The sequence below is a fragment of the Zerene cesonia genome, chromosome Z, assembly GCF_012273895.1.
Source record: "Zerene cesonia ecotype Mississippi chromosome Z, Zerene_cesonia_1.1, whole genome shotgun sequence".
In the NCBI taxonomy this organism is placed as follows: domain Eukaryota; kingdom Metazoa; phylum Arthropoda; class Insecta; order Lepidoptera; family Pieridae; genus Zerene; species Zerene cesonia.
The window spans coordinates 8,104,217-8,132,007 of record NC_052122.1 but is presented as its reverse complement, the minus strand read 5'-3'; the positions used below and the strand labels follow the sequence as shown (position 1 = coordinate 8,132,007).

At 34.9% G+C, this 27,791-nt stretch overlaps 1 protein-coding gene across 2 annotated transcripts in view; it reads left to right on the top strand.

Moving 5' to 3' along the window:
- LOC119835697 (discoidin domain-containing receptor 2-like) overlaps positions 1–24,211 on the top strand; it is a 38,424-nt gene extending 14,213 nt beyond the window's left edge. Inside the window, exons 3-15 of one of the 2 annotated variants that reach the window (XM_038360674.1) lie at positions 3,183–3,288; positions 11,123–11,354; positions 12,900–13,047; positions 16,572–16,867; positions 17,243–17,450; positions 17,840–18,292; positions 19,296–19,465; positions 19,965–20,087; positions 20,826–20,935; positions 22,216–22,334; positions 22,588–22,720; positions 23,375–23,621; positions 23,923–24,211. In XM_038360674.1, the coding sequence (XP_038216602.1) occupies positions 3,183–3,288; positions 11,123–11,354; positions 12,900–13,047; positions 16,572–16,867; positions 17,243–17,450; positions 17,840–18,292; positions 19,296–19,465; positions 19,965–20,087; positions 20,826–20,935; positions 22,216–22,334; positions 22,588–22,720; positions 23,375–23,621; positions 23,923–24,111 (2,534 nt within the window). In that variant the 3' untranslated portion in view covers positions 24,112–24,211. Of the gene's footprint in view, positions 1–3,182; positions 3,289–11,122; positions 11,355–12,899; positions 13,048–16,571; positions 16,868–17,242; positions 17,451–17,839; positions 18,293–19,295; positions 19,466–19,964; positions 20,088–20,825; positions 20,945–22,215; positions 22,335–22,587; positions 22,721–23,374; positions 23,622–23,922 lie in introns of both variants that reach the window. The other variant, XM_038360672.1, reaches the window with a different exon arrangement.
- The last annotated feature ends 3,580 nt before the right edge of the window (positions 24,212–27,791 follow it).

Genomic DNA, 27,791 nt, shown 5'->3' with positions numbered 1-27,791 from the left:
ACTTAGTTTATTACTGCGCTTCACCCCTCATTTATTATGTAAAGCTAATTTTTAAATGAACGCAATTACCAAATCACATGTTCATAATAGTATCTACGGGTGTTTTTAGATATTTATCTCCTTGCATTGGCGTCGTATAATGGCCTCATACTATTCAGAACTACCGATCTAGCTATAAGTAGACTAAATGATTGCACAATAATGTATTAATACGGACGTTTTTTGCATAATTGAATTTAAAGTAGCGTTGAGTCCAGTGCTGATTCGTCGAAATTCGCTCGCTTCCGCTCGTCCCTTGTCTAATAGTACATTCCGCTGGCGACAGAGAGTTATCAACGGCACCGCCAGAGGCTAATTAACAATCCATATTTGTATGTATAGTACGAATACTTTGTTTGTTTGCTCGCATGACCGGAGCACGCGATATCATTTGATAGATTGACTAATGAGCAGCCCCTTGGAAATTATAATAGTACAAGCCCGATGGTAGTGTCGCCTGTCGGGGTTAATGTAATTCATATAAAATTTTGACTCATGCCTACAATTTTTTTGAGTAATTGAGTTCACGGCGCACAGGTTTAATACTTACTGCAGGAAGTATTTACAAAATTGCGTGTTGAATTCTCCCTTCATGTTGACAGTTAACAAACTCCTTCAGAGGTTTTGTAATACATTTTTGATGTTATTAGGTATTGTAAGCTATTTTAATGAGCTGCTTTAAGTTTGTAGTGAAGCTCTTTGCATGCGATAGATTATAATTACGCAATGTTTAAAAATAATTATTTGTGTTTATTTTAGGCGATTTTCTTTATTTGCTGCATGATATGCGAATGTATATATAATTATTTTCTTCTATAAATTTAATATGAACTTGTCAAAATCTTCATCTCCTACTTAAATCTAGTTCATCTGTAAAATCGCAACACTTCGTCACTTACTTATTACAATAAATACAATTGTAAAAAAAATTTCATCCCTTTCCAATGTGCTTCATCATAGTTCTCTTAGATTTGGATAGCTATGTACTATGCATCTCAATTACGTATATAAATTATTACTTGTCAACTGTGTGTGAATTGAGACGGACCTTAAGCTGGACAGATTAGCTTTAATGGAGTAAAAATATGATGTAATCGGGTTACTTATGTAATGTTTAAAATATTGCTTCCATTAATTTAAAATGAGTATATTTCTCAACATATCAAGATTAATTGGGGAAGCAACATTATAATTATTGATTTCGTACCATAGAACATGAAAATTGCTTTGGATTCAGTTGTTGTGAATACCGAGACTCCACTCCAGGATGGCTAAACAAAAGTAACTCGAGTACCCTAAAAGATTCAATTTTTAAACATTAAGGGGGGCTTATTCTCATATTTCTTCACTGAAATTATCACAGTCACGACTTCCTTTGCCTCAATTTCGTGGCACATGACACATCTCAGCCGATCTTATCGGAAGGTTTAAAAATATAACTGGCGCCGCACAAAGTTGCATTTCAATGAATCCTTTTCGACGGACCGCCCGCGCCATCACGCCGACAAAATTCACGAATGTGCCATGCGTGTATTGAATACTATCTTATACAGGTGTTACAATTGATCGTAATTATAATAGAGCTTTCCATGTGCGTTCGGCGGAAGTGGATACGGCTTCGTGACTTCGGTTCGGATGAGTTGGCGATTGTTTCTCGATTCAATAAACCAATCGATGATTTAAGTTTTAATAGCTTTAACAAGTTTCTCGTTCTGGCCTCCATACTTGTGTAAAGAGAAAGTTTAAAGTTGTTTACACTTCCCTACGAATTAAAATATTCAATAGTTATTAATGTTGGCGTATTAGCGGCTGATAGGGGGCAAACTTATTTGATTCGACTTTGAAAATAATTTGTACGATGCGGCCTATCTATCTATCTATCTATATAAATTAAAAAGAATCGCCATATTTGTTGCAATGCGTAAATCTATTCGTCGATTTTTTTTATCATTTGCTACGGCAGGTTTCTTATGGAGAGAAAAAATGTACCACCGGTGAAGTAGGGACGGATCGCTAGTTTCTCATACATTTTAATTTGCGGGAGCCATCAGCCGTGCCTATGTTTTATTATAGATATCTACCAACTCAAATTATGTGATATCGTTTCGTTATGAAATATTAAAAGCACCACCGCTTTTCAGGTCGATCGGAATTTATAATCACTATATAATTGTAGTATTCGGACCGCCACGCCGATAATTAAGTTAAATTTAACGTGCCACGTAGTCGATTAATTCACATGTATGGCTCTATTAATTTATACCTTAAATATTAATAAATGGTGAATGTAAAACTAGAAATCGATGGTCAAGACAAAGTAGGGAAGGTGAGGTAATTATAGCACCATATAACATGCAATTACACGTATAAAAAATATATATTTCTGAGTAAGTGCGTCAAGTTATTTGTCATCTTATCTTTTCTCTGTCCGCTCGAGTTTAATAGGCCGATTGTTTGATATAAACAAACATTAATCTGTCATTGCAGTTATTATGCAATTATCAATAATAATATTTATTGATGTGAACATTACGTCGATTTATATACGAGTAATGTGTCCTATAATGAGGAAATTTTGTTTCATTACGTCTTTGGCTCTCGGTTAAAATTACATGTATATAATAATCATCGCAATAAAAAATGTTTTCAATTACGGAGGGCGTGTAATTGAATATCGTTGGTGGTGTTTGTTATTATAGTAGTTGTATATGTAAACAAATGTTAACGTCTTCGACGCAAGACCCGGGGGTCGTTCAGACATGAATTTTATTGGTTCCCACAGTTTCGAGCCCATCTTCGACCTTTATGAATTTTTGAACGCCCTATACCTGAGCGTTCATAACCGTACTTGCTAGCTTTATTAAATAAACGAAATATCGACATCGCCATGAACGAAATAACCCGTAACAGAGCTTTCTACAAACCCTAACCCACGATATGTTACCATCGACGAGTTAATTTACTTTCAACAATACTTGTTGCCTGAGTTTAGCACGAAGGTTTACATGTTGACAAAAACGCAAACAAAGCATTGTAATAATTGCGGTGTGTTCTAAATTCGCTCGCGATGCGGTGGTTTGGAGGGTGACGTCATCAGGGTGATTCGCATTAGTCTCCATGTAAACAGTGTGTGTTGTTTCCAGCTCAATGCATCGCGCCTCTGGGTATGGAGAGCGGCTTGATTCCAGACAAGGATGTCACGGCTAGCTCCTCCTTCAACAATGACAATGTAGCTCCGCAGAATGGAAGGTGAGTGTTATCTGATTCTATATTACGACTTACGGGTGATATACAAAGCTTGCGGCAGTCGCCTTGCCTGATTGTGCACCTTCATAGTATAGCAGGCAGCACAACGATTAAATGTTTGTACCTAGATTTGATCGTATTAAAGAAATTTTTAAAAAAAATTAAAAATAGTAATGTAAATTTTAAAGAATAATGAATGCACTGCGTTATTGAGAAGAATAAATGTGTCTCGTATGCATTCATGCTTGCTACCAGCAGTTTTTTTAATAAACTTACGTAGTTTATAGACTTTAAAAAATTAATATTTTATAGCTATTCTAATTGAGGTGGACGCGGCTAATTTAAATAAATGATATCCCACTCGCAATCAATGCTGGTAGATTAGTTTCAGATCCAGGAAGATTAAAGTTCTTCCGCTTTCATTGAGTCTTTCTTATATTATTGTTGCTATTTTCACATTATTCGCTTACAATGTCATATAATTAATTGTTATAACATATGAATTAAATATGACTGACGCATTTAGTGTACTTTAATTCCTCAAGAAATTGATATGAAGAGGCATATGACATTATTTCCATTGTTCCGCTATACTAATAGGTGCTAGATTAATAATTTAAATACCTATTGTACGTATGACCAAAAAGCGAAAATAGAAAACTACGCTGCTTATAATAGTGTATAGTGCCAATCTGTAGCTCATAATTGCAAATATTAAAACGTGTGGCGGTCGTAAGAATGTATACTGGTGTTATGAACATTCTAATGGCCGGCGTAAAGAAAGTGGTGAAGTTGAGGCTATATTAAGTGAATATAATGATCTTATTGAAGATGTTTCTTCTATTTGACAATAATATGTAACAAGAATTATCATTATGGAAGTAAAAACTTAACTTCTACTACTTTACTTTTAGGATTTTTCTTCTATAGTCCGTCTAGCGATTTGGGCTGTAGGGCACACCAAAGATATGGTTATATATATTCGTATGCATACATACTTAAAAAAACATTATCCTCCCTCAGTCGAGTCGGGTAGGGTAAAAAAAATGAAAGATAAACTCTCATTTACCAAACCCGCCAAATACCTACGGGAAATAATAAGCGTACGTCATTTATATTTTAATTTTACTTGGCCTAATTATTTAAAGTTGCCTCTATTAAACGTTGTAGCTTCAAATTACTGTATCATTAAACTTTTTTCTAATTACTTACAACTACACCGATGTCTCGCGGGAGCGCGTGTATTGATCTTGGTCGACTCTCACACGAAATGTTTTATAAATATTTCCACTCACATTTTACCTTAATTGCGAAAGTAAGCAAAGAGACAGAAAACATTTTTCCTTCTATAAAAGAGAATATTCATTTTAAAAATGTCATATTTGATGTCTTTGAGAGGTCTTTTAATACTTGCAATAATACTGCCAATTTGTTTCTGTAGTCAATAAGTAGAATCGTCAATATGGGTTTGCCAAAGGCACAGTGTTGTATCTGCGGAAGGGATGAGGGCTCTTTTTATTTTCTGCTAAACGAAGCCTCGACGTTCCTTTAATTGGAAAAACTATACTTTTATTAGATATATATATTTTTTGTAAATGTATATTTATTTTATAAGTGCCCGAGAGAAAGAATTGTCTTATGGATAACACGAGAGAGTTCTTAAATAATATAATATTTCTATAAATTTAAATGCGGATAGACGGTTGCACATTATACACGTAAAGTATACGTTCTGTTTTCTTTATCAATCAGTTAAAAGGACCTGTAACAATGTATGAAAGTTTACGTCTGAATATATCAAATTACTAGTTTAGCTATCGGTAATTATAAGTATTATTCTGAGGATAAGCAGAAAAATTTGTCACATCTATATTTACTCTCTCTCACTCACACAAGATGTGATGGGCGTCTATTGTGAACCGGCCCGTTTAATGTATCAGCTGAATTTATTGTTTGTACTGTGTACACCGAATGTCGCTTATCAAATTTTACCACAGCGTGTTTTGATTTCGTAAAAGGGAGCACGCGATTTTATACTGCTTCTTCCATCGGTTTCACAATTTTATTATTCAGGAAAAGTCCAAAAGTTTGTTTCGACAGCGCGGAAGACGTTGTTAAGGGTTTACATGCTTTTACGCGTAATGCTTTGAACATAAATTGCAATTTACGTAGCTTCATCTAGCAACACAATAAGGACTCAGCTTAGAATTAATCACTAAATATTAATATACATCTATGTCTAAGTAGTAGGGTTTATATACTTATAACTCAAAGACTCTAGACTGATCCGATTTTAATGATTTATGGTTTGTTGGATTTTCTCCTCTTTAGGATAATAACTGTTAAAAATGGGAATCTCAGAGTTCAACATGAAAGAGGTTTGGAGATAAGCGTGTACTATAACAGGCAAATAGAAAGAATTTATTTCCACTGAATCGACTTCTAATTACGGTATAGGTTAGATCCTGTAAACGAATTTAATATAATATTTTGTTTTTAGTTACGGCGGCTGAAGTTAATTTTCTAATTAGAATTTTTTGAAAGAAACGGTCGCAAGTAACGTGAAATACAGCAGCGATGCTTTGGCTGAAAAGCCATCTAAATTGATAGGAAAATCATAAAACTTTATTTTTCTAAAGTATATCGTAATATAAATAACATTATCGACGAGAAGAACATTATGAAAAAATTCAACTATTCACTTAGGGCTGGAATTATACACTATAAACACCTAATTACAAAATCGATGAAAACGTGTTTATATTTTCCCATTGCGCACTTGGCGACGTCAGAATAAAGTTGAGTTGTTGATTTTGTGTCAAATTAAATTCGTCCAGTGCCTTTAATATAATATACGGGCTAATAAATGTTAGTAATTGCGTGTGGCATGATTTCTGTACTAACAGTATTAGTGAGTAACATAGTTATTACATAGGCTTTGCTTTTACGATGACACGCTAAGTTTCTCTCGCAAGTTCCATATCGGTCATATTCATAGACATATTTTGGGCACAGCCAATATGTCTGGCATGTTCTGTGAACTGAATGAATATACTGAATACATGTCTACATGTTTGATTTCAAATGTTTTAATTGAGTTAGATACATATATCTATTCTCTATAAATATAAAGATAATTGCTACATAGCATGAATGAAGTTGCTTTCCGCCGTATGGGTGTCGGTATGCTTATATCCTTAAAATTACGGAACAGATTTTGATAGTTTTTTTTAATAGAAGATGAAGGTTAATATGTATATTTATATATGTATAACATAGAAAAAAAGGGAGGAACGGGGTTTAACTAGGATATTAATGCGTGCGAATTCCCGATCAAAAGCGAGTATTCTATATATCTCGAAAGTATATACCCTTTAATTTAAATTGTATTATTTGTATAATATTATATATTTGTGTACTCTGTATTTTCTGGTTACTTTATTGAATAACTTACTTCACCCGGTTTCGCCTTCGTACATATTCAACCGTTAAAAACAGTTTTGAAAACACTTCTACCGCGCAACTCTTTAGTTTTTAAATTAGCAGTATTTGTGATATCTATTATTTGTTAAACTTTTATACCGTCTATGTAATTAAAAGTAGATTATACAGAAGTGCCGTCGTATGCTATACAGTATTGGTTATATGACGTCATCGGGCTGTAAAGTTTGTATAACTATGCGTTTACGAGCACAGGGCCATAACGATTGCTTTTAACTAAATCGACAATCGATATTGTACAGAACCGTTCAACTGTAACTTCACGCAATATTCAACAGATTGGTTATTAATCAAAACTCACCTTATAGTATTTTTAATACTCTAGCCGTCCTACAATAAGTTATACATTACGAGCACTATAAAGCCAAATATTACATAATATCCCGGGATAAAGTTTGCACAGCTCGGCGGGATTTGCAATGTTGCTTTAATATTTTATCTGCTAAGTAAATATAAAATTGTGAGCTCAAACGTGCACGAGTGTGTATATTTTTTGAAGTTTTCAATTAAAAACCAAAAACAAATAAACGCTTGAACACTGTTTATTTAAACTCGACGCTCGCACAGAATACTCAGAAACGTAGCCTTTAAAACGTTATTAACGCGTTCAATATTAAAATGTGCTTTAGTATATTTGGTTAAAGTCCAAATTGTCATAGAGCTTATTAAGATGCGGTATGCTGATATCAATTACGAGAGCCGCTCCTTAACGCATCATTGATGACTCGAACGCTCCAGTACGCGTCAATAAGGCTTAATGACCGCCCATCTTAGTGGTGCACCGTTGCAAATAGCTCCGGCAATCGAATATCGTAACAGAGTTTACCGATTGTGCCGTTAACATCGAATCAAAAATCGATATACCCATTAATGGTACGAGATATAAAATGTTTACATAAATGAATTGAATGTTTCTTATATTTCATTACATTTGTTTTTTTACACTATTCAAGATTGTATTCTAAATCTACGACTTAATGTTGAAATAGATATTATGTAATGTCTGAGGAAATTCTAATGAGGGTCGAAGTAACGCTAAAATACAATTACTTGGGGACGGGTTAGATGTATGGTTTCTCCAGAAAGAATGTACGAGAGCTGTAAGACAAAACCGAATGCCTCGTTTATAAAGTGCTTATTTGTAAGATTTCATTTAAGTGTCTCGTAGATTATGTATGCGCCAATTCTTACTCGTATCGTATGTTTTCTGTTAAAATTCTTATATATATTTAGACATTTATTTATATCGTATATTAAGTTGCAAATGATCAAAAACTAGTTATTTGCGATTGACAGCGTTAGGTCAGTTGCTATTTAGATTGCATCGATGGCATCCGATACAACGGCCTTATCCGTTACGCACGAAATTATATTAAAATTAATGGAGCTTATCAGTTATGATCAATAATGATGAATGCTTGAACATCACTATATGCATTGTGATATGATGTTCATTTCACTGGGCTGAGCGAGCGGCGTGACACATGATAAGTGAATGCACTAATAACGCGACTGAAACCACTATTATTAACTACATGTCAGATTTTATCAAACGTTTATGTGTTTTGATGATCTGTCAGTAGCTTTCATATATTCAATGTATCTTGAGTCTTCCATGAAAGCAGAGTCTCCTGTTTCGATGTGGGATAAGGTCTGTGGTCTGGTCTCCGATTTTCATTTCGGACGAAGTGATCGCGCTTCTGTGCCCTAGGAGAATGGAAATCTTTGTTATGTTCATTATCGGTGATCGAAGCCAGTATCTCTCGCTGATTGTAAGGCGTTGTAAGGAAACTAGATTGCCTGAGTTTTCATCTTCGTAGTTAATTTTAGCAATTTGAAATAAGATTGAAAAATAATTGGATCGTTTGATCGCTTTCGAAGATATACTAGTTGTATGCAGTAACAAAACAAGTGCTACTTCTTTATAATATTCTATTAAATCTATTTTTCATCAAGCACATTATAGGCAAATAACAATGATGCCATTATTGGGAATGTTCCCAACTACATGAAGCAAAACCACGTATGTAAGTTAATGAGTTGACCGGTTGACGATAGTACTATTGTTGAACTTCAGAATTTCATTCGTCATAGTTTAATTAAAATGTGACATGGGATGGCTGGCTATTGAGTGGCTCTTATTGTTTCCGCGACGATGCTTTGTTCTTACATCGCGGTCATTTGAATGAAGATGTAATATCTCATTTAATTCTTGGTATAAAAAACTCGGTTAGTCTGTTTGGTGCGAGATTACGCAATGTTGATAGTATATTACTGGCTATTAACTCTGTACACTGTACCCACCGTTTCTGTTTGGCAAAGTGAATTTTACCCGACTAAGGGATTTAATATGGCGTTATTGTAAATATCATTTTACGGTATTCGGTCGTTAATCCGTTAATTATGTTTTCATATGGAACGAGTTATAGTGTGTGCTTAAATTTTAATTGTAATTATACTCTATGAATATGGTTAGTTTATATCTGTGCCTTACTGCTTGAAAGTGTGCATATAAAGCTGAAAGTGAATTCAAAAGTTGTATGCGACAAAACTTTTCATATAGGTATATCTTATAATCTTGCTGTTTTACCATTAGTTTGTTATTTAGTAAGTTTCGAAGTTAGTGAGACGAATGGAATCTATCAAAATCCATTACGTCAATCTAATCAAAATTTTATGAAACGGAATATCTATTGGCACGGGTTGATTTCAATCCGTCTCTGAATTTGTTCATATTGCATTGAATATTTCAGATCTCAGCGCAATTGTGGTTCCAACGTATTAACATTCCATTTAATATGTAGTTCGTAGAAATAAATTCAAGATTAATGGATTTACATTGAAAAAAATTAAATATATATTTCAAATTTTTATTATATATTATCAGAACTATCTTAATGGTAATAGGCATAAACATGTATTTATACAGTAAACAGAAATCATTCAAACCCAATCATATGGGAGTAAGTACTTTAATAATTTTCACTTTTTTTTGTTAATACTACGAACAATAGAATTAAAGTTACCCAAAACACACCTGTATTCGTTTAAGCTGATATAACCCTTCGAGTCAGGGCTTTAGGATGACCGATTAGAGCACCGGCCGATAAGACTTAAGCCGGATTAACGCGTCCTCGTCGAGCTTACTTTTACTTCTAAAGTACATAAATGTTTCACATACATCGACTAGCTTTACTACGCTGAAACATATTAACACACTGCGCGCGTATTACGTGTTCCTCATCTGCTTATGCTACTAGAAATAGACGCGACACAGCAGCTTCGTTATAAGGGTATTAATTTCTATTACACGATGCACCACACTGAATATAATAGTGAATATACGTTGGAGATTAATTATTCCTAAATGATTTAATGCTGAACACGGCGAAACCAACGCAAATTAGTTAAGTTCTCATACGAACACCCATAAAGCAGTTATATTACAGAGGTACAGCTACAGATGCACTACGCCACTAATACCCCGGTATTTTCTCTCAAATGAACGTGAGACGGAATTAATTCCTTGTCAAATTATACTAAATTTGACAGTCAAAGACCCGTTATAAATGTTATATGAGCAATGACAATCCGGACACCATTAGTTGTCAAAGAGACGAAGATGCTATTTTAATCGATAGAACCTTTATTGCTAACTGGACCCTAATGGTAAATTTATGTATCCAGTGATAATTGATGAAAATACAACTTCGTAATTATAAAACAAGTTCTAAAATTCACTGGTTATTCTCATATCATATTTCATAAAAGTGATTTAATGTAATATTCTTAATTGTAAATGACAAACTATATTTCTTTGTAAATATTTTATAAAGCTAGACTAGACTTCAACTTGTGAAAAGGTAGCTTAGGCCACGAATATATTTAATAAATTTCGTGTACCGCATATGTCGGCTTTGCCCCGGTTAATTAATTAAGTTAATTCCGGGGAATTACACAATGCTCTATTACCTACGTGTATTTCACATGGAATCTGGTTTTGTTTGTCTATACGTTTTTATTGGAGTAATTAAACGCATACTTTTCGCCACAATTTTGTCTGGCTTTTGAGGTTGTATATTTATTTAATTGCATTTCATATTATAAAGACAAACGCAATGATAAATGTGTTCGTTCAAATTTGTGCGGTTCTCATTTCAGTTATATTATTTTGTATTTGAATTTGATTACACCACAAAAATTTATTTATTATAACTTCTCCTCATTCGGTGTGTTATAGAATTTAATATTATTTCTTGTTAAATGAATTACCTCAACTGTTTCAGATATGCCCTTGATAAAGTTTTACGATTATCATAAATCGATATTGTTACAGACTCAACCAGGAGATAAAGGGCGGCGCATGGTGTCCCAAATCCCAGATCACCACCGAGTCCTCAGAATGGCTGGAGATAAACCTGCATTCGGTGCACGTGATCACGGCGACCGGCACCCAGGGCCGCTTCGGGAACGCGCAGGGGGTTGAGTACGCAGAGGGGTACGTGCTGGAGTACTGGCGGCCGAAGCTCGGCAAGTGGATGAGATATCGCTCCTCGGATGGTCATGAGGTGAGGAAACGCATTCGAGCTCGCGTGCATATGTTCAAGTAGACTTCCAAGAGCTTTTGAATTGTCATTGTTGTGAAATCTTACTCGTTACAGTTTCTAAGGAGAAGATTCGTAGCTACACTGCAAGGTTTCATGTTTTCAAGAAAGTGACATTTTAATACATCTTACTTTTGTTTAAATTTCGTTTATGAATATCGTATGTTTACTTTAGTTTAAAAAATAGATAATATTGTTTAATATGTAATATTCATCAATATAAATAAGGACACTTACAGTTTTTAATTAAAAGGTACAATAATTCCAACATAGCAATTAATTTATGATAATATGGTAGGTATGTTGGTATTGCATACAATATAAGAATAGTGATTCTAGTGTTGTGAAAATGATGACAATTTATATTTCGCTTGCACAAATTCGCTTCTAACTTTATACCCCTTAATGGGTAGGTACTTAATAAAAGATGTCTAAACAAAGCTTCTATCATGATAGTTATGTTTTGCATATTGCATAGTTAACGTATTTCAATCACGATACACGTTCTGTTGAATGTCTGTTCAGGGAAATTGTTCAAATTATAAGCTTGTGCCATTATTCATGGCGAGGTAACTGTAATAATATTCACTATACGTGTTTTGATGTATTCGTCAGATACGAAAAAACAAGCACGTTTTTTTCTAATGATGCTTCGTCAGTTGCATACCTCAGCGTTTTAGATCTGGTGATGGTATTTTTTTATCAGGTGAAATACTATTAAAAAAGAATAAAAAAAGTAATGCTAGTTTTTTTGTTATATAAAAAAATTATTCTTTAATTTTTTTGTTACTTCCTTTCGTCTTATTCCGGTTCAATCTGGTGCGTTATTCGACAATCCCGAGGGATAAAAACCAACAATATATTAGGTTATATACTGTTGGTTTTTCCTTCACCACCCAGATTTGAGGTAGATATCATGGTTTGATATTTGTTTGTTGGAATCAACACAGCAATCTCTTCAGCTTTATAGTATACCAGATGTCACTGGAATATTGTAAGCGCCGTAAGATTACAATTTCGCGGAATAGATTCCATATGAATACAGAAAAGGAGCCCCAAGCGGGGCTCCGTTGACTTGCAACCTGTACCTGACGGACCTTTGGGAAAAGTATATTCTCGGCGTATCTGTACATAACTGGGATACTGAGACAAACGAAATATAATGCGTTAAATTACAAGCAAAGATTTACGGATTACAATTACGATAGTTTCATACATTCTTGTGTGTCGTGAAAATCGAAGATAACGCATGATCGACAATTTGCATCAGATAAAGAGCTATCAAGAGTTATTTTAACTCTGGACTTCGTATTCCTCTTTTTCATTCATACATGTTCAATATGAATGATTAAAGTATATCTTTATATGAATAATATTTCGAGAGGACACGCACACATTTATATCAATGAATACTACTTGACCGATATCATCAACTTCCCTCTAAAAGTGATACACACAAAAAGAAAAATAAGTCATATGTACACATACAATTGCATTGTTCAATTCCAGATACTGCCCGGTAATACGAACACCTATCTCGAAAAGAAGAACCATCTAGAACCACCGATATGGGCTTCCAAAATCCGCTTCATTCCGTACAGCTCCCACCGACGCACCGTGTGCATGCGAGTCGAGCTTTATGGGTGCTATTGGAGTGGTAAGTCACTTGTATTATAACCAGCTGCCACACGCAACTTCGCCTGCTCTCGATGGAATATTCATAATTTATTCCCATTTTAGTAACATTTTTGCTTTCATGTTCGGTTCGTGATGCTCTTTATATAATATATTTACTTCCTCGATAAGTGGATATACGTATGCAACAAAAAATTAATTTGTCATTTCGAAGTAGGTGGAAGCTAGTTAAGAGGTTAATAAAATAGATTAGAAATATATTTTAAACTTAAATGTTTTAACATAATTTTTTTAAGTTATAGTTTGAATGATTTAATGATCGAAGATCGAAATTTTTACGAAATACATAAGTAAATATATATGACATTTAGTGTGAGTGTGGAGTCAAGCGCGCATATGTAGTATACCCCTACTTTACTAGCAGGAGGCCCGTATCCTTTTCCACAACCTTTCCCGTCCTTTCCTTTATTACCGACACCAATCCTTTCCTATCCTTTATACCTTAAATGCGGCATTAAAAGCACCGCATTTGCAGCGGGCCTACCTTTGTAAATGTTTATGGGCGGTGGTGATCGCTAACCATCAGGTGAACCACACGCTCAGTTACCCACTATAACACACATAAAATTATTATATTCAGTTGATTTTCTCAAAACTTATGCATAGTGTAACGACTTTTTTTTATTTGAAGGTATAATGGAAAAAGTCAAACACTCTTTATGTTCTCCAGCTATGTCTCATTGAGATAGATGAATTTGCCATCTTAAAGTGATTAAAAATCTATATATGAGTAGTAAAAATGAATCCTTATTTCCCTAGTTCACGTCTTCACGCGTGAACGGCTGGACCGATTTCAAAAATTCTTTCACTATTAGAAAGCTGCAATTATACTGAGTGACATAGGCTATATATGTACCACGGGTGAAACCGGGCGAGCAGTTAGTATTTTATGAAATGATGATGAATGAATGATGTTAATCTTGCATTAATTTGGCATACATAACAGAGCGTTTGATTAGGCCGATTTACGTAATATCAAGTTCATTAATAGAAATGAAGATAGTACAGATTAAGTAGGTTATGTTACAGTCCAACTAAGGATCTAATTATGTGTTATTTTCCATAAAGCGAAATAGATTTATATAATATAAATTTCTAGAAAACACACCAATGTCCCACATGTTAGCGATACCGACAGTTCCTTTTTGTTTGTAAGCAATGCATTTGATAATATAAAATCGCATTCAACAAGTCTGAAGTGAATTTTAAAACATGGATTTGCCCTTATGGCATTATATACCAGTCTGACGTGAAGCGTATATTTCGTTTACTTTTATCCCACTACGTTGCATGAAGGATTTATGTTACATACATATTATATATGTGTAAGTGAAGGCGGTGAAATAGGATAAATTCGAGGAAGAATATAAAAAATTCAGTTTGTGTAGTTTTCATGTCATATTTTTATTTAAAATAAGCTACAACCTACCTACCTATTACTTAACGGACTTTTCAAGATGAAATCATATTTTCATTTTGAACCACTAGTTCCTGATATAAACGCGTTCAAGCAAACAAACAATCTCTTCAGTTCTATATTAATACAATAGATTATGAGTAACATTTCGAGATGAGTGTGTTATACTTGTACAGGTTGACCTATTTTGAAATACTCTTTACTGCTTGTAAAAATATATATTTAATATATTTTAAATCATATTATCTAATAAATACGTTGTATTTTTTTTTTTTGTTTTTGTGTATAAACCGCCTTATAAATATGTACGCCTCTAAGCAACTTGAAATCAATTTCACAGGATGTACATGTCAATTTATTGGCTCAATCATTTATACATCGTTATGTATCGATAGGAGAAAATACTAGAATATACATTGCATCAATTGATACAACTCAACAAATTAAATTACTAGATCGTTCGTTTGACTTGATTTACCAGTCAGCTTCATTTAACCCTTAAAATGCTAGCTTTGCAGAGTAACTTAGTGCTCTACTTCAGTACTTTTGTTGTTTCTCTGATAGCATTAGACTTTTAACTAGTTATTTGAACACGTTTATTTGAAAGTTGTTTTAGAAAGAACAATTTTTCCGTTTCAATTTTATCTACAAAAGTTCATTGTTCGCTATGGACGCGCTTTAGTTTCTATAATTATTAATAAAACGGTAGTAAATAAAAGTTGATTTTTAATAAAAAGCAATTAATGTTCCGTGCACATGTCGCATTAAGAGCAGCGAAACTAATAATTAATTTAAAAGCGACTTTGTACATTTTTATAAAACTATAACGAAAGTAATTGTTCGCATGGTAATGGCGGGGCAATACCCAGAAGTTAGTTATCGCAGTGCTTGCCAGCGAATGTCGCAAATTGTTCTACTTACTTAATAATAGCTGTGATATTTTTCAGTCGTTTTTGTAAGTTGCCTTCCCTGAATCTTGCGATATTGATCACAAAATTTTCGTTCTATGAAACGAAACCTAATTCGTTTCGATGCAATTGGTCGCTTTAAATGATCTTAATTGCATCCAGCGTATACATTTTCTGTATTATTCTCTATACATCTATTTGAGAACTGTTGTCGTTGCAAGATTATAGAAACTCATTATTCCTATTTGACTTATTAGGTATATGTACGTGTGTACATTAACATAACGCAATCAATGCTGGATAAAACGCATCACAAAATCACCATTAGTTATGTAAAGCTTAGCTTTATAGTTGAATATAAATCAGCGTAAGATTATTTATGTCTCTAATAAATAAGGATTGCAAATATCCATCGATGGATAATTTATAACATTGATGTAACGGCGATGCGTTCAATGATTATAAATCAATAGTTACTTGAACGATTATTCTTAAACATCTTTAGCAGATTATAGTACTTATTTTAAATCCAGCTTTGGAATCGTTTTAATATCTGAGAATAATAAGACATACTTCATTTTCTGACTTATAAATTTAAACGTAAAGTTTTCTCTTTATTTAGGATTGCTTTTAACATTAAAACAAGCGAAGAAAAGTTTCGACTTAATAAGTGTGCTTATCGTTCGTGATTACCTTTTTTATAATTCGCTTAAAATTACTTATATGTCCCTACTTATCTTACCCAGAAACGTGCTGTTACAGTATTCGAATTTCTAAACCGCTCATTACAAGGCAAATCAAATTATTTGTTCCGTAGAAAAATCATACCAATCTGAGTCTCCTACTGCATGAAATGGATGGCAGTATGTTCTCAGTACGAGTCAAAATCCCATCCCCTGTTGGTTACGTTAGTTATGAAATGATGTAGCATGTCTAAATTGGGATGCCTCTCAAAATACATATTGGCATTTGTATGTTTCGTAAGATTTACATGCATGTTCATAAAATTTAAATTGGATTCTTTTAAGAAATTTTCACGTTTCTTTAAGTATCTCGCAGAAGTACTCTTAATTAAAGACAGATGGTTTTCAAGATCTTTGACATCTTTTCTGAAAAACTTGCTTGTGTTTACAGTGAATAAATATGCACTTCTTTCAACAGTCGGTATCGTATCCTACTCGATGCCAAAAGGCGACAAGCGTAGCAACGGTGTGGAGCTGACCGACACGATATATGACGGCCAGTGGGGAGAGGAACTGAAGGGCGGTCTGGGTCAGCTGGTGGACGGCCAGTTCGGTGGGGACGAAATACGGGAAGCTGCGAAGAACTTGGCGTGGGTCGGGTGGAGGAATGACTCGAGGCCGAACCCGCCCGTGATCATCTTCGAGTTTGACAAAGTGCGAGAGTTCAGCGCTGTGCATTTGTTCTGTAACAACAAGTTCATGCGGGATGTGCAGGTTGGTTTGATGAATAGCTTTGTGCTATTTTGTGAATTATTATTGTGGTATGTTATAAATATATAGTTTAGGTTAGAGAATTGATTTTAAGATGTTTTAGACGATGTACATTCTAGATGTCTAAACATATCAACAATAACTATTTTTTTTTCTGAACTAGAACAGTTTTAGACGGGAACCGCCAGCTTTCAAAATGAAAATTGAATCGTCAAAATCAGTCCACCCAGTCGAAAGTTCTGACGTAACAAAACAAAGACAGACAGTCGAATCGATAAGCTTTTTTGAAGTCGGTTGAAAAACAGGGAACAATTATTATGCAATTAGACTATTTTTGATCGACGTTCCAAAAAAAATTCAAAGTTTAATACGTGGCAGGTATTCTCGGAGGCAATAATCTCGTTCTCGATCGGCGGCCGCCACTTCCAAGACGAGCCGATCCACTTCACACCGGTCAGCGACAATATATTCGAAAATTCGAGAAACGTCAGCATTAAGCTCCATCACCGGATCGGCAAGTGGGTGCGGATCGAGTTGCGCTTCTCCGCACGCTGGATCCTAATCAGCGAAGTCGTTTTTGACTCGGGTACGTTTAGTGGAGGAGGGAATAAATGCTTTATTGTACACGTTGGCTATTGTATTACAATACATGTTGGATACCACGAGCTTCTCTACACGTATAGTTTTACTTTCTTCATTCGAACCGCTAGTGAATGGGACATGCTTCTTGAATCTATTCCCCGACGAATGTAATCTGGAGCGAACGGGAACCTTCTAGTGAAGCGCGCTCCATATTAGGCCTCATCTTAGCTTACCATCAGATCATCGTCAAACTACCCTAAAATCAAAAAAAAAAAATTTTTTTTTATATGAATGTCATTTAGATCCTATTACTTATACCATAACTTTGGTGGACTTGGTTTTGTTGGACTGATATGATATTAAGATGAGACTTGACACAATATATATTTTCAGATGTAGCGCAAGGCAACTACACGCCGGAAAGTTCGAAACCAGCCCAAACGAAAGACAAAACGAAATTAATACCCACAAGCAATGTGCCCATATCCACAGCTCATCAGGACGATCCGCTGTACATGGCAATAGTAGTCGGTGTCCTAACTGCCCTAGTGATACTCCTCATTGTCGCTGTATTCCTCATCGTCCATAGACACAGGCATAGAAAATGTTTCGCCTCACCCTTGGCCAAAACAACCATAGCACAGAAGAGAACGGTACCAGAGAGCTACAACACGTGCGGTTCCTCAATGTTGCCAGACAACAAAATGTTAGACTGTGGTTTAGATGTTAAGTCCGATGAATATCAAGAGCCATATCAGGCTTTGAAGTGCGCGCCATATTTTAGTTATAGTACTGTGTTGCTAGAGATGAAAGACTTTGTTAAGGATTCAAACACAGCTTTATCTGGTAAGTTTCGAATGAGTTCATAATAAAATATTTTTATTTTAATTTTCATACAAATGCTTAATCTTATGAATTACTCAATATGCAGTCAATCACTAAACTTAAACAAATTGAATAAGTTATTGTTCGTACAAAGTACGTTACGTAAAGTATCGTTATTCTTATTATGTAATGTTATATGTCAAGATTATACAATACACTATGTAAGACATGTGCTTGGTAAATACGAAAATAATTAAATTATTAACCATCCATCTAAAAAAAAATAGATTTAACTTGACATACTATATTATCATTATACAGTGAAACCTGGTTAAGTGAGACATCAAGGGACCTGCAATGTCGTTTCACTTATAGAGGTATTCCACTTACCCAGTGTCTCAGATATACAGGTATAAATAAATATCTGTCTCATTTACAGAGGGTACCATTAAAAGAGGTCTCTTCGCGTATCTTCCCACTTTCATAAACGGATATTAACTTCAGTTTTTCACGTAATGATAATGATTGTAGCTTTCGTTTTGACATTTTTCAAATAAACATTTGTATGATAGTAAAGTGAAACTAAAACTGAAGCTAATTGAAGGTCAAAATTTGTACTTACGTACTTGGAATTACGTGTGGAATTTGTGGGTAGAGTAAGAATGAGTAAACAGACAATGTTATCTCAGTTACAGAGGTTTATGCATATAAAATTTACTCGCTGTCTCAATTATAGAGGTAACTATGATGATAAATCAAAAGAACAAATCCCAGATATAGAGGTTTACCTCGTCCCACTAACAGAGGTAATTCAGTGCCAAAGTGTTGGGACCTCAGCATGAGTTCCAGTTACGGAGGTTTCTCACTTATCCAGGTCTCACTTAACCAAGTTTTACTGTATTTTGTTGTTGTTTATACTTCAACTTAGTAAATTGTTTCACGTCATGTAATTGTGAGACCGAATCTTTTACGCATTTGACAATATCAATTCGATCATAACTAACAAATCTTCCCAACCACGCAGACAGTTCGAACTACGACTACGCGGTGCCCGAGCTGAGTTCAGCGCCCTTACTCACGAAGCGGAGTCTCGCTGACGAGCTGTCCGAGCGCGGCACGGCGCTCGTCGGCGAGCGGGATTCCCCCAGCGACCGGGACACGCGCCGCTCGGCCGGCTCCAAGCGGAGCGCGCGGGTGAGCACACACATACACACCCTCACCAATACGCATGCACGCACTCACTTTACACGCGCGCACACACATACACATCTTCGCATAAACACATACACGCGTACACGCGCACGCACACGCGCACGCACACGCACACGCACACACGCACGCACGTACGCACGGTGAAGGTGAAGTATCAGTGTTAACCGCACTCACGCATGAGGTTGAGGTAGTAGCCGCGTTATATTGCTACATGTAATATTATGATGCTCGCCTTGCTCGATACTCGCTAGTCACATACGTTGCATATCATGTGGACATTATCCATATGCTTTCCACATGCCACATCTGGACATTCTCACTGAAACATACCGGAGAGGATCTTGAATTTCTATACAAACCTTTTGTTCTTCTATATTAATAAAAAAATAGCAAATTAATATACGAGATATAATTTCACAAAAAAACTCAACCACACTTATGCATACAGTTTCACGAAATCTAAAATAAAACTTAATTACAGTCACCGAGCCAACAAGAGGTGCTATTAGATGCTAAGCGGAGACTCGAGACGACGAACGTGATCGAGTTTCCGCGACATAGACTGAGAATGATCTCCAAGCTTGCAGAAGGAGCATTTGGCACGGTATGCATATAAATAAAATAAAGTTATTTCGCGGTTATATTGTAAAATATCTACATTCCAATTAATGTTATTATTATAAGGGGCACCTGGTACACTCACAAGTTTTAGGCAGGAATAGCTGCAAAAGAACGTTTTGTTTTTCTGTAATATATGTAATACAGTGGATACAATTAGTAGGAACGGTATAACTTCCTCTATGTGTAAAAAAGTGAAGTCCCGTGTCCCCTAGTGGGGTATGGGGCAGATGATGTACATCCGTTTGACTGATCGATTTTCTTTAGGGACAAGTAGGTGATCAGCCTTCTGTGTCCTGCCAGACCGAGACATTTTTTTTTTTGTGCGTCCCCACCGGGAATCGAACCCAGGACCCCTCGGTTCTACGCTCACGCGTTAACCACTGTACCAAGGAGGCGGTCAAATTTGACCTCTATGTGTATCAGAAGCAATAAACGATTTCTTATATATGTTATCCCATATCTACTTATTTGTGGCATTTATAATTTTCATTAGGGTAGTTTTTACGGCGAGGGTGATTATTTAAATAAACTTCTAAATTAAATTGTTATTTCATTTTAGTAGCTCTGTTAAAATCATCCACTACAGGTACTAATGGCGTCGTAATAGCTGTATCTGACTGTAGCATATTATGGTATAGATTTAGCCAAAGCTGCTCATAAAACCAATGTTAAGCCAAGCAAAACTCAACTTTACTCCACATTAATAAAGTCGTCGTTGCAGGTGTACGTGGCGGAAGCGGACGGTGTACCCGAGTACAACGGCACGATAACGTCGGAGAAGCGGCTGGTCGCGGTCAAGTTCCTCTGCCACGACGCCTCGCTCAAGGAGAGGTACATCATGTATGAAATACATTTACATTAACAGCACTACGCTACACGGACAACCAACGCTATTGCGACTTGCGTCTGTAGAAATGTATCGTATTTAAAAAATTATTATATAAAATTGCTATTTAAATTTAAATAATGTAGGGTAGTATGAATTGAGTTTTATAGTGTTGTAAAAATAGTATAAGGGGCTAATTTAATAGTTTTGTTATATTGAGGTTGGAAGTATGTTGAATGTATGTTTAAGAGTTGATTGACTATAATTGATTCTGAAATTTAATAGAAAGTAAAATATGAATATGTTAATATTTAGTTCGTAACCAAGTTTGTGTATGTCCGTCGCGATAGTTGGTTGTCTTAGATCCTCGCACAACCCCAAACCCTGTAGATAAGTTTACATGAATTAAAAATTTAAAAATAATTAATACTAAGCCCGTTGTCAGAGAATATGTAGACAAGACCTCAACGTATACAGTTATAATCGGACTATTAAGAACGAACGCGAAGAACGCGTGGCACGAAGTTGCCTATATAGCAGCGAAAAAACATTTCATTAAGTTATCAATAAACCTAATAAATTTTGCTCATTATTCACAGACAATTGTCTTCAGTAAAAAACTCTTTGATTTATTTGCTGCAAACAAAAGTGATATGCAGAAAGAGTTAACAAATACGCCATGTCCTGCTCACACATATAGAATTTATAAGAAATTAATAAATATATAAGATGATTAAGAGCTTGTCTATTCCTATCCTCTGTCTACGTTAAAATCATTCTGAACAGTACTGTCTATGGCTAGTAATACTCACTTTTAATGAATCGAACAAAAAATCAAAACATAATGAATGAATATGTATTTATTTATCAACTTTTGTTCAAAAACTGATAAGATGCGAACGCATTGTCGATTAGAAGTAGTTACACTTAGAAATAAATTAACAAAATTTCCATGCGTACCACACCGCTTCATCTTGTTTCTAAGAAGTACGAATCAACGACAAAAATTAACACAATAAATGGTTAATGTGTATTTATTACGTCCTCATTTACTCTGTTCTTGTAATTGTATAAAATTATTAGATGAAGTAAGTTTTTTAGTCAATGTTACTTTATTGTTGAAACTCCATTTCTATTGCCTATTCGTTCTCTTATTAATTACATATTCTTACAATAATTGCAAATGATGTTAAAACAAGTAATTAGACGATATATTTTTTTTATTTAATATTACACATATTTTAAGAAAAAAAAAACAGGATTCTCTATACATACATGTTTTCAGGGAGGAATTCGAAAGAGACGTACGCATCTTAGCCGCGTTGTCGTCTCCGCACTTGGCGCGTGTGTTGGGCGCGTGCCGCTCGCCGCCATTGGCTGTTGTATTAGAGTATCTTGAATTAGGTAATGTATAGATTTTTTATCAAAAAAAGCTCTTTATAGGTTTTGTTAGGTTAGCTTAGTAATTGCGATGAAAGCTTACGAATTAATTTTTGTTTATTTACAATTTTTTTTCTATGAACTTTAATTTTGTAATCGATTACTGACATACATGGTTGCGGGCATCATATTTGTCTACATTTTTAATACATATAAAAAAATGTGTATAATACATTTATTATAATGTTTTTTTTTTATAATAAATTTTACATTTCAGGTGACTTGTGTTCATTCCTACGTACAACGGCGCCGCCCTCTATGGCGACGTTGCTTCACGTAGTGACGCAGATCGCGGCCGGCATGCAGTACCTGGAGTCACTTAACTTCGTGCACAGGGATTTGGCGGCGAGGTTAGTTTGTGTTTATCGATTGTTGATTTATGGCGAAGGAGTTTTTGCGTCTATTCGTGTGCACTGTGTTTTTTATTATGTAAAACATAGTGGTACTATGAACCGTATTTTAGAATTTTAAGGTAATTCAATATGTTATTTTATTAGTTTAAATTGTAATTTTGAATTAATTTTAGCACCGATTATTCGTTACCATTTTGCTGGACCTAGACCATACGCGGTATATATATAATTAGTCTATAGTTATTCGTTACTATTTATAAAGTGTTAAAGTATCAACACTATAAACTTCTATCAATCAGAAAATTGGTCACGATTCTCTAGCTATGTCTGCTTTCGGTACAAATGTAGCAAGAAAGCATTTATTGCACTGTATGATACGAAACGCTATCTATTCCTAAACGCGTCTCAATATTCAGGAATTGACATTTTGCTTGTTCAATGATCCAGTCCATACGCAGTAATTATAATAAGTCTAGAGTTACTAAACAAAAACAAAAATTAGTATCAACAACATAAACTTCTACCAATCAAAAAAATTGCTTACAAATCTCTTGACTATGTCCTCTTTGGGTACAGATGTAACATAAAAAATATTTGTAGCATTGTTTAATACAAAACGTGAACTAACGTTCGCAACGTAACGTTCCTCAGGAACTGCCTGGTCGGCAAGGGCTACCAGGTGAAGATAAGCGACTTCGGCACGGACAACGAGGCGTACGCGTGCGACTACTACAAGGCCGACGGGCGGATACCGCTGCCGCTGCGCTGGGCCGCGTGGGAGTCGGTGCTGCGCGGCAAGTACACGACCAAGAGCGACGCGTGGGCGTTCGCGGTCACGCTGCACGAGGTGTTCACGCTGTGCCGCCGCCGCCCCTACGAGCACCTCACTGATGCTGAGGTAAGTGGGGGGGATTTGGACTTCATTGTAATCAGTTCAGTAGTTTTTGCGTGAAAGAGTAACAAACATACACATGCATCGATCCGCAGAAACTTTCGCATTTATAATATTAGTAGGATTCTAGTTTTAACGCGTTTCCCTTAGTTATAACTGACATGGGCGTTTATCTACTATTATCTCTCGTTATCTATATATACTCGTTTATCTAGTTTTAAGTAGGGAAAACGCGTTCAAGCGAAAAGCGGCCTATAACCGTAGCTCATACATTATTAACGCCCCAAATCACCCCCATCAACACCAGGTGCTCGAGAACCTGTCGCACCTGCAAGCGGACGACGAGCTGTTTGAGTGCATGGAGCGCGCGGCCGGCGTCCCGCGCGACCTCTACGAGCTGATGCGCGAGTGCTGGCGGCGCGACGAGCCCGACCGCCCGACCTTCGCCGAGATGCACCTGCTCCTCCAGCGCAAGTGCCTCAGCCTCGCCACGTGATATACGCGCTGGCTCGACACGGAGCTGCTGCACACCGAGCTGTGAGCGCTCGTGCACGTACTGATCCTCTCGAATGTTCTTGCTCGCTCAGAACCTTACCCCCCCCCCCCCCCCCCCCCCCCCCCCCCCCAAAGCAGTGATTTGTAGTTTCGTTCACCCTCACGCTCTCTCTACTCTACTGTTAGCAAATAAGCTCTTATTAAAATTATCACAAGCAGTATTAAATGCACAAGAAACAATCAAATTGATCTTTATCAGTTATTTAGTGGTCGTAAATTTTTAATGCGTGACGTTCAATGTTTCCTTGCATCTGAAGAATTGAGAATCTTAATTGTGTTACTATGGAATAATTTTTTTTTTTCTCACATTGTATGTAACAGAACAGCTAGTGTGATAAAATACAAATTAGTTTAAACTTCAATTAATAAAAATATGACACATTTGTGTGTATCTGTCCCATAGTCTCGCATCAAGCAACAATAATGTATTTATTTTCGCTGTTAACTTATGTAATGATTATTTATTGAATTATAAATTTTAATGAGGCTGAGTGCTATTAAAAAGAAATTGAGTCAAAAATTTACGTTTCTGAACGATATGTGTTGAGTCAATGTCAAAACAATTTCTGGTTTCAAATAAAAAAAAAAGTTTTTTGAGATTTTTGTACTCTTGCTTGTAAATTTTAATAATCTATGACGATTCCTTTGAAAGTTTATATTTGTAGTTTGTATTTATATATTTTTCAAATTAAAATATTAATTATTCCTTTGTTACCGTTAGACGTTTTGACTTGGCTCCTATAAATATACATTGTAAATTTGATGCATAACTTACTATGTCATTTAAGGAGGTCCATAAGTGCATAACATTCATAAAATTAAAGACGTACAAATATAATGTTTCGAATAATTTTAATATGAAACTTCTTTTGTTGCCGTTTAATATAATTTACTTTATTTTGAATATATTTACTGTTATATTGTTAATAACATATTTTTAAATATAAACGTTTTGTGGTGTTCTATTTCAACGAAATAATTATTTTTAAAGCACGATTTAACGAATGTTATGATAATAAAACGATCTTTAACTCACGTTAATGATTTAAATCGAACTTGCATAGTTCCAAAATCAAATGGATAAAACTTTGTAGGGTTCTTGATGGTTCTACAATATAATGTTATGTTTCAAGTTTATTAAAATAGTTGTAAACTTCATTGACTCATATTTACGATGTCAGTCAATTAAATATTAGTGCAAATAAAATAAATTAGAACCCTACAAGTAATGCAGGTTTTCTGTCTACGGCGGCAACGAATAAGTTGTAGAAACTGAATGCTATGTCTGTTTCAATAGATATTCTGAATTTGAATATAGAATTTTACGCACATTTTTTACCAAATTAATGTTAAATAACTACTGTTTGAATAAAAGAAAAAAAAAACATACAAATTTAAAATTAGAAACAGAATGTTCTATTGATAACAGATGCTTTAAAATTTTAACGAATGTAGTTTTGTTATAAGGTGCAGGCAGTTCTATGCTTCACGTTTGCTGCTAAGAGTCATTTAGATTTGAACTTTTTCGTATGTACGTGAACATGTACTTAATTTGTGGGAATGTACATTAGATGTTCAGCATTTGTATATAAAGTACTCAATAACTAGAAGGTTATCGATATACTTAATGTGAAGTTATGTTTCGGAAGCTATATAATTTATAATGTAGTGGAAAACTTGATCTATTGGGAGTTGAATTCAAAATAATGGAATGTAAAATTCGTGAAGGAATTAAGACTGTGTAATTTTATTTTATTCAATGAAGGCTTTAATCAAACATCTTATAAACTAAAGACAATCTAACGTGAAAAATAGACTTTAATTTACGCTTTTAATCACTTTAGTTATCTTTGTTCGAATATAAATTACAATTTTGTTAATACTAAATTCAGGCTAACTTTTATAGCCACCCAAGGGCCAAATAAGCCCATCAAAACACTTCGGAGTACAATTATTTCGCGATTGATTTTCTTAGAATATTCAACTTGTCTAAAAATGAAGAACCAACATTCCAAATAGAACCTTAAAGTAATAAACGTAGGTTACATTTTGCTGATTATCTTTAATAAACAGCTCATAATCCGGAGTCACTCACGAAGCTGCGTCGCAGTACGTGCGTTGTTATGGTCTATTCATCATATCAATGGAACTCGAGTGCGCACTTTAGTATAAACGCATTTATAAATATTTTGTTTTCCGCGTTTCATTTACAATCCTAGACTATGAAACACTCGAAAACACGTAGATGCTTCGTATTATGTTGTGATTAGTAAACGAAATTCTTAAATTAATGAGCTTAATAGCTAGTGTAGTGGTGTTGCGTGTTGCAAATATGGGAATTAGGAGATGAATAGATTGTAATCGATTTCTTATAACTGCAAATCGACTTTCGAGTGAGCTACGTATTATAGACATAAGAAATCTGATCTTCCTCTGCTAATCATAGGGTATATGACTGCTTTACTTCGCTGTACTGTACTTTAATGGTAATATAAATCGATTAGTATCAACTTGGAAAAATTATTATAAATCGACCTAGGTATTTGAATCACGAATTAGAAGTAATACGTACTGATATAAAGCAATAGATTCATATATAGAGTGTTTGAAGTTAAAAACAATGTTATTACCGATTATAAATAACTTTAAACGTTTGTGATTATTATTTTCATATATATCTAGGCAATAACGTCTATTTTCCTTCATATCTATATTCTCTAGTATCAAGTTCCCAATTTATATTGCGGATCCGAAATTCTATATCGTCTAGTTACCAAATTATAATAGTAATTTATTTTCGTGTAACTCTTTATTTTAAACAATTTTATTAGTCCCTAGATATAGATGCAAATGATTGATTATTAAAAAAATGGAAAAATAATAAAAGAATTTTAGAAAGTATTTATATGAATAGTTGATAATGGTCTATTTTCCGTAGTTTGCTGTGTTAAAGTTAGTGTTGACAGTCTTCGACAATATTTGAGCGATTAGATAGGATCTAACTTTTTAACGAAATTAGAATAATACTTGATTGTGTTCGTATACACGCACTGAATATAGCGATATGTTTTGTAACGTGTGTCGGGCAGAAGCGGTCTCCACACTGACTGTCTTGTGATGGATTCGATGATAAAGTTTAAAGTGTTCCCCACCACGAATTCTCACAAAACATAGACATGTTGTGGCAACTAGAGACGAAGCCATCTAAAAATGTGAACATACTGCCATTGCAAGCATGCATGTGGTGGACCCTTCAGTTATAGTGTATCACTAGATGTTATGTTTCCCTGTGGACCGAACTAACGGCTTAATATTAAGAGCCTAATATTTGTAGCATTCGAGTATAAGTAGATGTAAGCGATCTTTGTTTGCGAAGTAGGAGAGTATTCACTATTTGTACACAGATGGAACCAATGTACTAGGCTTAGCGGACACTTAAGAGATAATTATATTCTAAGTAAGTAGGAGGACTTACAATAATGCATTTACTTGAATCTGGCCTTACTTTCTTGTTGTACTATCTAGCTTTTAGTCTAGTGATGAGAGTAGTCGTACGGAGTCTCATTCCCTCGTGCTATATATAGTTAATTTAATGATAGGCCACTAATAATAATGATGTAC